Here is a 12,284-nt window from a genome sequence, read left to right as displayed (position 1 = left end):
GCGGGGGAATTGAAGTCTAAGCCCGCCTGAACCGCTCCTGCCTTGGTCGGGGAGGGCGCAAAGCCAAAGCCCAAGTGCATCAGTCCTAGGCAGGGAGTCTGTAACCTGAGCCCCACCGCCTAGTGCTCAAGTCCTCAGGTTTCAGCTTTGGCCTCGGGCAGAGGGGCTCAGGCTTCGGCTTCAGCCCCAGGCCCCAGCAAATCTAAGCCAGCCCTGGTGACCCTATTCAAATGGGTTCGCGACCCACTTTGGGGTCCCAACCCGCAGTTTGAGAACCACTGGTCTGTACTGATAGTTGTATAGACAGTACCTGTAATTTGCTTCGTACACATCATATTTAGTCTTAGCTGAATATGGAGGGAGGAGTGAGGAGGGAGAAAAATTGTTCTTCTTATTCGCTGAGGATAGGACAAGAAGCAATGGGCTTAAGTTGCAGCAAGGGAAGTTTAAGTGGACATTAGGAAAAACTTCCTAACTGTCAGGGCGGTTAAGCGCTGGAATAATTTGCCTTGGGAGGTTGTGCAATCTCCATCATTGGGGATTTTTAAGAGCAAGTTGGGCAAACACCAGGCAGGGATGGTCTAGATCAGGAGTGGGCAAACTACGGCTCGTGGGCCAGATCCAGCCCCTCAGGGCTTTGGATCCAGGCAACAGGGTTGCTCCCTGTGGTGCCACGGGCACGGCGCCGCTCTCAGAAGTGGCTCCAGGCTGGAGGGGCAGAGGGCTCCGCATGCATTGCTCTTTCCTCCAGGCACTGCCCCCCGCAGCTCCCATTGGCCCCGGTTCCCCATTCTCATCCAGTGGGAGCTGTGGGGAAGGTACCTGCAGGCGCTGGCAAGGGCAGCGCACGCAGAGCCCTCCACTCACCCCTCCCCCAGCAGCCACGGCACTTCCTTGAGCATCGCAGGGCTGGAGACAGGGCAGGCAGGCAGCGAGCCTGCCCTGGCCCTGGTGGCACCCCAGAGCCACTTTAGGTAAGTGACGCTGGGCCAGAGCTTGTCCCCCTCCTGCACTCCACCCCCCAACTCCTTGCCGTGAGCCTCCTGCCTGCACCTCGCACTCCTGCTGCACCCCAACACTGTGCCCTGAGTCCCCTGCCTTCACCCTGCACCCCTGCACACCCCAACCCCCTGCCACTTCCCTCCTGCACCCCAACCCCTGCCCTGAGCCCCCTCCTACACTCTGTACCCCATCTCCCTGCCTTGAGCTCCCTGCTGCACCCTGCACCCCTCCTGCACCCTAACTCCCTGCCCTGAGCTTCCTGCTGCACCCTGCACCCCTCCTGCACCCTAACCCCGTGCCACACCGTGCACCCCTCCTGCCCCCAACTCCTGCCCTAAGACCCCTGCCCTGAGCCCCCTCCTGCACTCCACACTCCTCCTGCACCCCAACCGCCTTCCCTGAGCCTCCTCATACACCCCGCACCACTCCTCTGCCCCAGTCCCTAGCCCTGAGCCTCTTCCTGCACACCACACCCCCTCCCATACCCTGCGCTCCCTCCTGTACCTGAACTCCCTGCCCCAGCCCTGCATACAATTTCCCCATCCAGATGTGGCCCTTGGCCCAAGAAGTTTGCCCACCCCCAGTCTAGGTAATACTTAGTCCTACCATGAGTATAGGGGACTGGACTAGATGACCTCTTGAGGTCCCTTCCAGCCTGTGATTCTATGATGCGATGCTTATTTTGTATCCAGCAGGAGAATGGAGCTTTGAGTTAAGTAAATGTGCCATTTGATGGTTTACTGAATTAATGGTGGAAGTGAGCAATACATTTCCAGACAAAGTTCTGTAGCACCAAAGACAAGAACATTAAACTTGGCATGCCCAGTGTAATTTAAGTCATTCATTTTTCTTTTCCTCCCCCACCTTCCTCATATTGAAAAGGCTTGGAAGCTGGCAAGAACATCAAATTGGACTCCAATTCACAGTTAGGACATTACTTCCGAATTACCTGCCGGGAAGAGAAAGTCCTCCGGAACAATGCAAAATATAAGATCTTAGATACCCAGAAGAATGGTGTGAAATTCACAAATAGGTATTTGGCAGACATTATTAATCTTTCCAGTTGTTTGATTTGAGATGCTAATTCATCCCTTTTTGTGTAGACCTATGAAAGTTTTCTTTCAGAAAAATACTGTTAGCATATTACTCTTGGGGGAATTCTGCACCACTGTGCAATACAGAATTTTGTATTAATGTGCATGTAGAATCCGCCTCCCCTCCTGTAATGGGTTGCAGTCCTGCTGGCCGCCACTAGGGCCTGCTGGACTCGGCAGAGTCTAGCTCACACATAGAAGACATCGCTCTGGGGAGGGGACGGGACAGAGGATTCCTGGCAGCTGCAGTTCAAAGCATGCCATGAGGAAGGAGACAGCATGCAACCTGGGACCCAGCATCATGCTTTCTCTCCCTCTGGATCCCTGGGCTCAGGGGCGAGGGTGGGGGCATGGAGGGAACTGGGTATCTGGACAAGGGGAGCCGTGGCTGGGCATGGGGGGAGGGAGGGAGTGGGTGTCTGGGCCCTGTGGGGGAGGGGGTCTAGGTACCCAGGCAAGGGGAGGGCCCACAGCTGGGCTCGGCGGGGAGAGGGAGTGGGTATCTGAGCTGGGGTGGGGCTGTGGCTGGACTCTGGGGAGGGGTGTCTGGCCCCCCCACCTGGACTCTGGGTCAGGAGGAAGGGGGAAGAGAAACAGGAACTGGGTGTCATAGGAGTTTCTTTAATTCTACTCCTGGTAGGGTGACCAGATGTCCTGCTTTTATAGGGACAGTCCCGATTTTTGGGTCTTTTTCTCACATAGGCACTTATTACCCCCCACCTCCTGTCCCGATTTTTGACATTTGCTATTTGGTCAGCCTAATTCCTGAGGGAATTTTTGTGTCTGTATTGTACAGACATACTTGTACAGACATACTTGCTGACATACTTGCTGAGGGAGCACGGGCTATAATGGCAGAGAGGAAGGAGGGTCAGGGCAAAGCTGGGAGGCAAAATCAAACCAGTATCTTAGATGCCTTTATACAAATGCGAGAAGTATGGGTAATAAGCAGGAAGAACTGGAAGTGCTAATAAATAAATACAACTATGACATTATTGGCATTACTGAAACTTGGTGGGATAATACACACGACTGGAATGTTGGTGTGGATGGGTATAGTTTGCTCAGGAAGGATAGACAGGGGAAAAAGGGAGGAGGTGTTGCCTTATATATTAAAAATGTACACACTTGGACTGAGGTGGAGATGGATACAGGAGACGGAAGGCTGGAGAGTCTCTGGGTTAGGCTAAAAGGGGTAAAAAACACAGGTGATGTCATGCTGGGAGTCTACTACAGGCCACCTAATCAGGCGGAAGAGGTGGATGAGGCTTTTTTCAAACTACTAACAAAATCATCCAAAGCCCAAGATTTGGTGGTGATGGGGGACTTCAACTATCCAGATATATGTTGGGAAAATAACACCGCGGGGCACAGACTAGCCAATAAGTTCCTGGACTGCATTGCAGACAACTTTTTATTTCAGAAAGTTGAAAAAGCTACTAGGGGGGAAGCTGTTCTAGACTTGATCTTAACAAATAGGGAGGAACTTGTTGAGAATTTGAAAGTAGAAGGAAGCTTGGGTGAAAGTGATCATGAAATCATAGAATTTGCAATTCTAAGGAAGGGTAGAAGGGAGTACAGCAGAATAGAGACAATGGATTTCAGGAAGGCGGATTTTGGTAAGCTCAGAGAGCTGATAGGCAAGGTCCCATGGGAATTAAGACTGAGGGGAAAAACAACTGAGGAAAGTTGGCAGTTTTTCAAAGGGACGCTATTAAGGGCCCAAAAGCAAGTTATTCCGATGGTTAGGAAAGATAGAAAATGTGGCAAAAGACCACCTTGGCTTACCCTTGAGATCTTGCGTGACCTACAAAATAAAAAGGCGTCATATAAAAAATGGAAACTAGGTCAGATCACGAAGGATGAATATAGGCAAATAACACAGGAATGCAGAGGCAAGATTAGAAAAGCAAAGGCACAAAATGAACTCAAACTAGCTATGGGAATAAAGGGAAACAAGAAGACTTTTTATCAATACATTAGAAGCAAGAGGAAGACTAAGGACAGGGTAGGCCCACTGCTCAATGAGGAGGGGGTAACAGTAACGGGAGACTTGGAAATGGCAGAGATGCTTAATGACTTCTTTGTTTCGGTCTTCACTGAGAAGTCTGAAGGAATGTCTAGTATAGTGAATGCTTACGGGAAGAGGGTAGGTTTAGAAGAGAAAATAAGGAAAGAGCAAGTAAAAAATCACTTAGAAAAGTTAGATGCCTGCAAGTCACCAGGGCCTGATGGAATGCATCCTAGAATACTCAAGGAGTTAATAGAAGAGGTATCTGAGCCTCTAGCTATTATCTTTGGGAAATCATGGGAGACGGGGGAGATTCCAGAAGACTGGAAGGGGGCAAATATAGTGCCCATCTATAAAAAGGGAAATAAAAACAACCCAGGAAACTACAGACCACTTAGTTTAACTTCTGTGCCAGGGAAGATAATGGAGCAGGTAATCAAAGAAAACATCTGCGAACACTTGGAAGGTGGTAAGGTGATAGGGAATAGCCAGCATGGATTTGTAAAGAACAAATCGTGTCAAACTAATCTGATAACATTCTTTGATAGGATAACGAGCCTTGTGGATAAGGGAGAAGCGGTGGATGTGATATATCTAGACTTCAGTAAGGCATTTGATACAGTCTCACATGATATTCTTATAGATAAGCTAGGAAAGTACAATTTAGATGGGGCTACTATAAGGTGGGTGCATAACTGGCTGGATAACCGTACTCAGAGAGTAGTTGTTAATGGCTCCCAATCCTGCTGGAAAGGTATAACAAGTGGGGTTCCGCAGGGCTCTGTTTTGGGACCGGTTCTGTTCAATATCTTCATCAACGATTTAGATGTTGGCATAGAAAGTACGCTTATTAAGTTTGCAGACGATACCAAACTGGGAGGGATTGCAACTGCTTTGGAGGACAGGGTCAAAATTCAAAACGATCTGGACAAGTTGGAGAAATGGTCTGAGGTAAACAGGATGAAGTTCAATAAAGATAAATGCAAAGTGCTCCACTTAGGAAGGAACAATCAGTTTCACACATACAGAATGGGAAGAGAATGTCTAGGAAGGAGTATGGCAGAAAGAGATCTAGGGGTCATAGTGGACCACAAGCTTAATATGAGTCAACAGTGTGATACTGTTGCAAAAAAAGCAAACATGATTCTGGGATGCATTAACAGGTGTGTTGTAAACAAGACACGAGAAGTCATTCTTCCGCTTTACTCTGCGCTGGTTAGGCCTCAACTGGAGTATTGTGTCCAGTTCTGGGCACCGCATTTCAAGAAAGATGTGGAGAAATTGGAGAGGGTCCAGAGAAGAGCAACAAGAATGATTAAAGGTCTTGAGAACATGACCTATGAAGGAAGGCTGAAACAACTGGGTTTGTTTAGTTTGGAAAAGAGAAGACTGAGAGGGGACATGATAGCAGTTTTCAGGTATCTAAAAGGGTGTCATCAGGAGGAGGGAGAAAACTTGTTCACCTTAGCCTCCAATGATAGAACAAGAAGCAATGGGCTTAAACTGCAGCAAGGGAGATTTAGGTTGGACATTAGGAAAAAGTTCCTAACTGTCAGGGTAGTTAAACACTGGAATAGATTGCCTAGGGAAGTTGTGGAATCTCCATCTCTGGAGATATTTAAGAGTAGGTTAGATAAATGTCTATCAGGGATGGTTTAGACAGTATTTGGTCCTGCCATGAGGGCAGGGGACTGGACTCGATGACCTCTCGAGGTCCCTTCCAGTCCTAGAGTCTATGAGTCTATGAAATAAATTACCAAAATAATTGAAACTGGTGTGATTATGTAGTGTTGTTCTGACAAAATCTGCAGAATTTTAAATTTTTTGGCACAGAATGCCCCCAGGAGTAGCATATTTACCTAATGAATTGCTTGGTTTCCCCGTCTTCTGTGTAATCATTTTGCTCACAGACTGAAATGTTGTTGAGATCGGCATGAGGGAAGGGAGTGCTGATGCAGGCATTGCTGTCACTACCACACTTCTAGCATTCCCTCTCTACCCTGCCGCATATTTTTGCTCTTTTGATTTCAGGCCCTTTCTGTTGGATGATTTGGCTACAATTGTCCATAGTGACAGCTACAGTGAAGGCAGTTTGCAGGCTGTTGTAGAAAACAGATAATTGTAGTTTTAGATGCAGTTATTTGAGGAATCCTTTCTGTTCTTCGGTATATTTTGCTTAATTAATTTTCTTGTGTCTTGGCCTTGCCGAATATGCTGGCTTAGTTTGTTTTGTATATTTGTGTAGATAACCAAAACAAAAATGAGAGAATAAACATTAATTTGATTGAAAGATTATAATGTTCTTCAGAACATCCCTAAAATGTAAAGCAGTTATCTTTTGAGCTCTTAGTTGTTCTAAATCTTGTTTTACTTCACAATCCAAAATTGATGTTAAATACTGTTAATCAGCTATGGAAGATGCAAAATTTAATAAGTGAAAGTGTCCTCATAGAGGATTTATATTTATAAGTAAGCCAAAGAATCCCTGAGGAAAACGTAACTTTTTTGTAACATCTTTGTTGTGAATAAAGGCCCTCAAATAGACTGAGTTGACAGTCATGGAGCTGAATTTCCTCTATTCATGGAATAGGCACAGTTGCAGTGCAAACTTTCCTCTACGGCCCCATAGAACCTAACCTGGAGAGCGGAGATTAAAAGGTAGCTTAGAGGTGTATATAGATAAATATTTGTTTAAACAGTCTCTTGAACATCATGTTGTGAAGCTGCTTGGAGTGGCTCAGGAGCATGAGCACCAACCTCAGGGAAAACTGTTAAGGAGGAGGGCACACATCCCAAATTGGCTGAGAGGTCTATACTTAGATTTCACCAACTAAGTACCAAGTGTGAACTTCTCATGTACTGCAGTAGCCTTAACATGGAGTCAGACAGTTCCCTTGGGTACTCCAATCTATCTTGCACCCAGATAAGCTTGCCATTGTGATAGATGGTCCCTTGTATCAAATATCACAATGTTCACTTACCCCAGGTCATTTGCACTTGAAGTCCTACACCAAGGATAACCATTGTAGCTAATTCCATACTAAATTAATTAAAAATGTATTAACTAAGAAAAGAAATAAGTTATTTACAAGGTTAGAGGAAGTAAACATACTCTTTGGAACTTAAGATTAACTCATTTGTGTGTGTAATGGAAGTGCTATAATACGCAAGCTCTGTAAGTCCTTTAGGGTTAAACTCAAGCCAAGCGCTGGGGATCCCTTGCATATCTTGTACCTTCCAAGTCCAGGCAGTGAAGAGATGCAGTTTCTTCCTGTTAAGGATTTTTATTCCCTTCCCCCAGAGTCAAGCAGATGGGACATGTCCCCATGCACATCTCTTCTTCATAGTTGGGAGGCGGGAGGGGGAAGAAATCACTGAAGTCTTGTCCTTTGATGTTCCACAATGGTTTGTCTGATGTCTATGGGCCTTCTTTTGTTGGACAGGAAATACTTCCTGTGGTGAACCTAGTATTTAGCACATGCTAGTGCTTCTCTCTTGACTCTGGAGGTTTACAGTTTCAGCGCAAATAAGTAGATATTACCTTATAACATGGGATGCAGATATGTGAGATTACTGTATGCAGCAATTTACAAGCATTTCATAAAGTCCAACTCTAAACATTATTTTCATAAACCTACTACATGTTGTAACAGTGCTAACACACAGGTGAGCCAGACTGGTTTCCAGCTATGCATTTGTCAATGTTCAGTTAAGGCCTAGGGGCCTTGGAATGAGCTGGCACCTGATCTGCCAGCATCACGCATCCATCTAAACCCACCTTATTTGAAGACTATGAATTGTTCATAATGTGCAGTAGCTACTTGAGACTTTATGAATGAATAGTATACATTGCTTTCTTCAAGTGTGCACAGCTCTAATATGGACCTCTGTACGTGTTTGGGCAAATCATTTAACTGCTCAGTGTCTGGTTTTCCCCCGTCAGATCTTCCACACATCACAGTTCATTATAGGGTAGCCACAGTTCAGGTCTGATTCTGTCCTTTTAAAAAATAAATAAATCCATTCTCCTCTCACACACACACACACCCTGCTAAATTTTAAAAATAGCTGTGTACAGACACATTAAACTGCTGCTTACGGTCACAGTTTAGGATCTTCTGTTGGATTGTAGTCTAAACTCTAATCCATTTGTTCAGACCAACATCACCTTAGATGTTCTGCATCTTGATTTTTGGATTGCCCTCCACAAGTAGAACACAGTTAACAAGTTGCCATTAAATGAAAAAACAAAAGGTGATGTATTGTAGCAAACAGTAGTACAGATTGAGAGAACGTCAACTTGAATATTGTGATTTTGTTCACAGTAAATTGAGCTCCTTCAATGAAGACTACATAAGAAGCAGAGAAGAGTATGAAGAGGCTCAGGAAGCCATTGTTAAAGAAATCATTAATATTGCTTCAGGTAAATAGGTCTCTATTAACAAATGAAATGAGCTGAAATGTTTTGGAGAACTGATTTAAAAATTGTATTAAAGTTAATGTTTAAAATTAAATATACACAAGTTAAGAGGAAGGTACTGTACATCTGGGGTCTGGCTTGAGTTATGAGGGATTACCCGTATCGGTTACAAGGCTGAAGAAATACATGCATATCACATAACCAGCATAGACCCAGATTGGGGTGCGGGAGTTTTTGGAGTGTCAGTGAATAAGTGGGCTCAGGTACTCCACCCATGGAATGTATTAAGAGTCCAAGTCAGTATTGGTGTAGCGACTAAGAACATGGGTGGGGAACTTACTATAGTCTTTATTTGTTCCTGTATACACAATGATCTGTTGTTTGCAGTTGGTTTCAAGCATGAGTCCCTTAACTCCCAAATTGTTTGAAAATGAATTGGTCACCTATTGAGGTGGCCAAAATGTTTAACATTCCTGGGTGAAGAGTGCTGCAGTATTATAACTTGGAAGCATAGTTTCATGCAAAGCAATTCTTAAATCTTTACGGGATAAATTAAAAAACTCACGAACATAAATCCCAAATCTGGAAGAAAAAAAATGCAGTTAAGCAAGCTTTATTTAAATGAGCCACTAGCCCAGTAAGGAAAGAACGGAGAGTTATGCATCTTTAAGCTAAAGAATAGTGAAGAAAATTGTAGAAATCAACATGGTATAAGTGTTCTGTGTCTTTATGAATACTTTCTTGACAGCTTTAAGTCGATCAAATAAATGCTCATAGTAATTATATAAAGCACTGTTCTTAAGAACTAGCTTTGAAGTTGTTTTTGAATGGTAACTGTTAAACTTTCAAGTGCTTTAAAGGGAGAATGAGTAACCAGGAAAAAAGCTGCTGATAAGAGGCAAAAATGTTAGGTGCAGAGAGATAAATAATCAGTTAGCATTGCAGCACACGTGTTTCATACTGTGTAGAATGTTGACCTGCAGTAGGTGCATGTATGTATGTGTGCGTAGCAACAGTTATGCACTTGATACAACTCTGTTATAGCAGCCTTGTCCTTATTTTTTTTTCTTTCTTTAGCTTCTCTCTCTCAGCAAATATATCTTGGGAATAGATAGTTAAGCACAGATATAATGCTGAAGAACAAATGGAAATTAATTGATGATTTCTCATTCTGCCATATAAACTGTTCCAGGTTATAGGAATTGTAGGTCCTATTCTGTAATTGGGTACCATAATTAAAGAAATACAAAATGTTTAGAAGAAGGCTGAATCTCAGTGGCCACTTGCATCCAGTACTGTGGTATTGAATCCACAAATACATTGCAAAGCCAGTGTTCGTTTGGCTTGATCGGATCATATTTTCATAGTTTGCATCATGCAGTAGCTATTAGTTATGTCGTTTGCTTTAATATACATTGGGCAGCTGCATGAAAGCAAATTAGGAGGTATGTAAAGATGGCATCTTCTACAATAAACATCCAACAGACATAAAAGTAGGTCTCTCTTGACTCATTTAAAGACTTCACTGGTGTGTTAACAGAAGCCTACAGATGTATACTCCTATATTTAAACATAATTTTTCTGTCTCTTTCCAGTGGAAGCAATATAATTAAAAAAAAAAAATCTACAGTCTGGATTGTGTATACCAGGGTTAGGCAACCTATGGCACAGGTGCCGAAGGCGGCACGTGAGCTGATTGTCAGTGGCACTCACACTGTCCAGGTCCTGGCCACTGGTCCGGGGGGCTCTGCATTTTAATTTAATTTTAAATGTAGCTTCTTAAACATTTTAAAAACTTTATTTACTTTACATACAACAATAGTTTAGTTATATATTATAGACTTATAGAAAGAGACCTTCTAAAAACGTTAAAATATATTACTGGCACGTGAAACCTTAAACTAGAGGGAATAAATGAAGACTCGGCACAGCACTTCTGAAAGGTTGCCGACCCCGGTGTATACAATTCTTAATTGGAAGTGATCTTTTTTAAAAGAGCCTTCATGCTGCTCTGTACCCTGCTGTGCAATGAGATGCCTGGTAGAATTTTCTGGAATGAATTCTTTGCACTGTGCTAGTCACTTCTTTTGACATGTTATACCATTTGTAAATATTAAAGTAATTACAGGTTTGTAGTTCAATCACTACCAACACCCTCAACAAACATTTAATACTATTAACACACGTTATAGAATTTAAATAACTACACAGTATGTGCTCTCACTCGACCTTGCTTTAGTGACGCATCCAAATAGTGGTCATCAGAGGTTGTGTGGTCGTTCTGACCATCTATTTTTCCATATTTAAATAAGCTTTCCCCCTTTTCTAATGCCAATAAGAGGCAATTAGTAATGGGCAGGCCTCCTCCCCATTATAGATTGAGAGCATCATATCTTTGTGGTCCAAGTATAGGAATCACATGATGACTTCTTAACTCTCACTTCAAATATGGTGTGATGATCTGTCACTAGAGCAGTCGAGTCTATTTTACACATTTGTATTATCACATACTATTCATTCAACTCAGATTTGTCACTATCATCTGCAATAGGTGGTCTGCAAGATGAATGGAGTTATTTATTAAAGATGTATTCATTACTTCATTGGTTTCCATATTTGCTTTAAAGCAAAATTTAATTTTAAAAAAATGGATTTTGTGACCAGATCATAGTAATTGATTGGAAAATATGTGAAAGATAAGTTGAACTCTGATTTTGAGATTTTTCCATGCAGTTTTATTTTAAATTGCAGTCTTTTCTTTTGCATAGTGTCCACAAAATGCTGTGTGCTGCACAAATGCAAAAGGAGAGACAGTCCCTGCCATAAAGAACTTACCCTATTTTAGTTCAAATTTAGGTTTAAAATTTCCTTGTTTTTTATTTGTATAAATATAAATTCAGTACCATTATAGATGAATTGTTCTGCTTTTCTTAAAACAGGATATGTAGAGCCAATACAGACAATGAATGATGTGATAGCTCAGTTAGATGCTGTTGTCAGTTTTGCTCATGTATCAAATGGAGCACCTGTGCCGTATGTACGTCCAGTCATTCTGGAAAAGGGACAAGGAAGAATTGTGCTGGAAGATTCCAGACACCCTTGCATTGAAGTTCAAGATGACATATCATTCATCCCCAACGATGTTAACTTTGAGAAGGGCAAGCAGATGTTCCATATTATTACTGGTAAAAACTAATTTTATATGCAATATTTTCAGTTTTCATTTAAACTCAAGAAACAATGTCAATTTTGAAGTATTTCTTGTGAAAGATGTTTTTAAAAAATGAGTCTGTCAAAATCATTCAGTGCTTTATTGGTGAGGGGGAAGAGACCATTTAGTAATTTACTTATACCAGTGTTGGCATTTGGGGTAGGTTTTGAAAAAAAATGAGACTGGCTTTCATAAGCCAGTTTCAGCATCGCTATATTTTTGTGATGGTTGTATTAATAAGCATGTATTTTAAAACAAGAAGTGGCCATGATGTACTTATAAAATGTTTCCTTCTGTGCTGGGTACTTCATACACACGGACTCACCAGTTGTCAAAATGACTAGTCATAGAACTGGTCCGCATCATTGTAACTAGAGATGTGCTTGTGGGAACGCTGGTCATGGCATTTGGGGTCTGGTGACATTTAAACAGGATTGTTAGGATGGAAGAGAGAGAGGTCTTACAAATATTTATAGATACTAGAACCTAGTAAATCCCATAGCACTTTGCAAGATGACACAGTGTACGTGGAGTTGCCATACAATT

At 42.7% G+C, this 12,284-nt stretch overlaps 1 protein-coding gene across 3 annotated transcripts in view; it reads left to right on the top strand.

Annotated features, from left to right (window-relative positions):
• The window catches only part of MSH2 (mutS homolog 2), a 99,317-nt gene that overhangs the window by 68,117 nt on the left and 18,916 nt on the right, over nt 1-12,284 (top strand). For all 3 annotated transcript variants that reach the window (XM_050951798.1, XM_050951797.1, XM_050951799.1), the window contains 3 exons: nt 1,885-2,035; nt 8,433-8,530; nt 11,467-11,712. In XM_050951798.1, the coding sequence (XP_050807755.1) occupies nt 1,885-2,035; nt 8,433-8,530; nt 11,467-11,712 (495 nt within the window). The remainder of the gene's footprint in view (nt 1-1,884; nt 2,036-8,432; nt 8,531-11,466; nt 11,713-12,284) is intronic.

This window comes from Gopherus flavomarginatus, chromosome 4, assembly GCF_025201925.1.
Source record: "Gopherus flavomarginatus isolate rGopFla2 chromosome 4, rGopFla2.mat.asm, whole genome shotgun sequence".
Lineage (NCBI taxonomy): Eukaryota > Metazoa > Chordata > Testudines > Testudinidae > Gopherus > Gopherus flavomarginatus.
This window is presented reverse-complemented; position numbering and strand designations above follow the sequence as displayed.